Below are 2,328 nucleotides of genomic sequence, written 5' to 3'. Positions count from 1 at the left end.
TCTATATATTGTCACTGAAGTAGCTACAACCTTCAATACTCTTAATACAATATATACATACAAATATCAAACAAACAGCCATGTGGGATGAAGCAGTTGCTGGACCTGAGCCTGATCATGGCCTTGACAAGCTCAGGAGAGTCTCCACCATGACCGAAAAAGGTCCTTATTACTCCATATGTAACACATATATAAACATCTATGTGTCATCTATGTGTCATGTTAATCACCTTGATATTGATATATAAGTGTTAGGATCAAATACAAAAAGTTGTTAAAAGTGCGTCAAATAACTATAGTTATTATGTTAACAGTACAGTATTTATTGTTACTACTTGTTACCTTACAACAAAAGGTGGTTAAAAGCGCGATAAATAACTAGAGTTATTATGTTAACAGTACAGTATTTGTTGTTATGTTGCACTTTTTGAACTAGATTGATATTAGTTGTTACAGTATTTATTAATTATTACTATTCTACTTATTTTACGAAATTAGACACGGTTTAACAGTCGATCTAGCGATAAGTTTGAAACTAGGGGTGCAAGCAAACCGAGTCGCTTGCGAGCTACTTGCGATTAAATCAATAAAAAGCCGAGCCTACGTCTCAAATAAAGCTTGTTTAGTTATCAAGCCGGAGTTCAAGCCTTCTGTATTATAATATTATTAAGTGTTTACTTGCCTTTGGATTTCTATGTATTAGTTTCACACTGCACAACTGAGCTCGAGCTAAGCTTTGGCTCGTTTAAGGTATTACACAAATCGTTGAGCTTAGGCTGGTTTATGGTTTTTCTCAAAATATATAAGAATAATTCGAAGTACATATATTTTAATAAATAATAAACGAGCGGATCCCGGGCTAGAAAAACGACTCACGAGCCGAGCTCGAGCCTGGTTGAGCTCGGGCTTGGTAAATTTACTCCAACTGAAACAGTACAGATCTAAACTTTTGTTTGAATATTTTCGGCATGTAGGAGAAGGAAGCAGTAGCAAGTTCCAGAAATCTCTATCGATGCCGAAGAGTCCAACGACGCCGGGAACCCCATCACCGACGGCGCGTAAGGAGAATGTGTGGAGGAGCGTGTTTCACCCGGGTAGTAACCTAGCTACCAAAGGAATTGGATCCAACTACTTTGACAAACCTAGCACAGTTGGATCTCCCACTGTTTACGACTGGTAATGATCTACCAAACAACTTATAAATATTTCATTTTATTTGATCTGATAATTAATGAGTTGTGTAGTTTCGGTGGTGTGCGCGGTTCAGTTTTTGTCGGCTTTGGCTAAAACCAAACCAAAAACCGAAACCTCGTCTTTTAATTTCTGAAAACTTTTTGTTTCAATTTTTTGGTTTCAGTTTTTTAGGTTTGAATCTGGCTTTTTAGGTTTTTTCATTTGAGCTTGATAGTTTTTAGGCCGAAAAGCTCTTTTTTCGCCCGAATAGTTAATTTGGGCTTAAATCATTTTATAATTTTTTAATAAAAAATTCAAAATATCAATAAATAAAAGTAAAAAAACTAAAATGTTCCTCCGTTCCTCGTAAAAAGAAAAAAAACCCGAAAAATATGAATAAATAACAGAAAAAGTAAAAAAACTAAAATGTTCCTCCGTTTCTCGTTTCTTTTACAAAACATAAATCCTAATCGTTGAATTTTTCTGATTTTTTTTTCGGTTTCATGCACACCCACACCCTGAATCTTATAATAGTTATGATTGATTTTGTTATTTATGTAGGCTCTACAGTGGGGAAACAAGGAGCAAGCATCGTTAAACGGCTTAAACAGCTAAAGTAACTTGCCGGTGATGTAAATACGCAACTACTATCTTGTTCTAGATCGCTACGTGTTGTTGTCTACTTCTTGTGTCTGCTTGAATTAAGTTGGCTTTTGTTTTAATGAAGTGTATGGGTTATCTGATAAGCCTTCTAAGAGTTACTATATGAGAGCTTGACTACTTGTGTTTTAATATTTTTTGTTTATATTATAATATATTATAATGGTAATCTTATTATTAATATTATCTTTGGTTTGAAGATGATTACATGTTACCCTGCAATTATGTGTAAACTAGCATTTAGACCTGTCACGTTACGGCGGGGGCATAAAACCCATGAATAAAAAGTTCGGTTTGAATGTAACGAAAAAACAATCTTGTCATAAATTCAAGTAAATCGGCACAATGAACAGGAATGATAAACCGAACGAAAATTGCACTCGTATTGCACAATATAGTCTTTAAGCAAGAAGTATAAGCACGCAATAAAGTCTTTAAGCCAGAAGTATAAGTGTTTAATAGGTCTTATAATAATAATAATAATAATAATAATAA

The 2,328-nt window shown here is 34.1% G+C and overlaps 1 protein-coding gene across 1 annotated transcript; it reads left to right on the top strand.

The window, feature by feature from the left end:
* On the top strand, positions 1–1,892 carry LOC143612102 (dormancy-associated protein homolog 1-like). The gene is made up of 3 exons (XM_077086171.1): positions 1–162; positions 975–1,176; positions 1,735–1,892. The coding sequence occupies exons 1-3, from the start codon at positions 81–83 to the stop codon at positions 1,769–1,771; spliced, it is 321 nt and encodes a 106-aa protein (XP_076942286.1). The 5' UTR covers positions 1–80; the 3' UTR covers positions 1,772–1,892.
* Positions 1,893–2,328: the final 436 nt, after the last annotated feature.

Source organism: Bidens hawaiensis, unplaced genomic scaffold (assembly GCF_021521415.1).
Source record: "Bidens hawaiensis isolate Kalapana, Puna unplaced genomic scaffold, B.hawaiensis_p1.1 tig00002236_1, whole genome shotgun sequence".
Taxonomy (NCBI): domain Eukaryota; kingdom Viridiplantae; phylum Streptophyta; class Magnoliopsida; order Asterales; family Asteraceae; genus Bidens; species Bidens hawaiensis.
The sequence above is the reverse complement of the archived record's forward strand: the minus strand, read 5'-3'. Positions and strand labels throughout refer to the sequence as shown.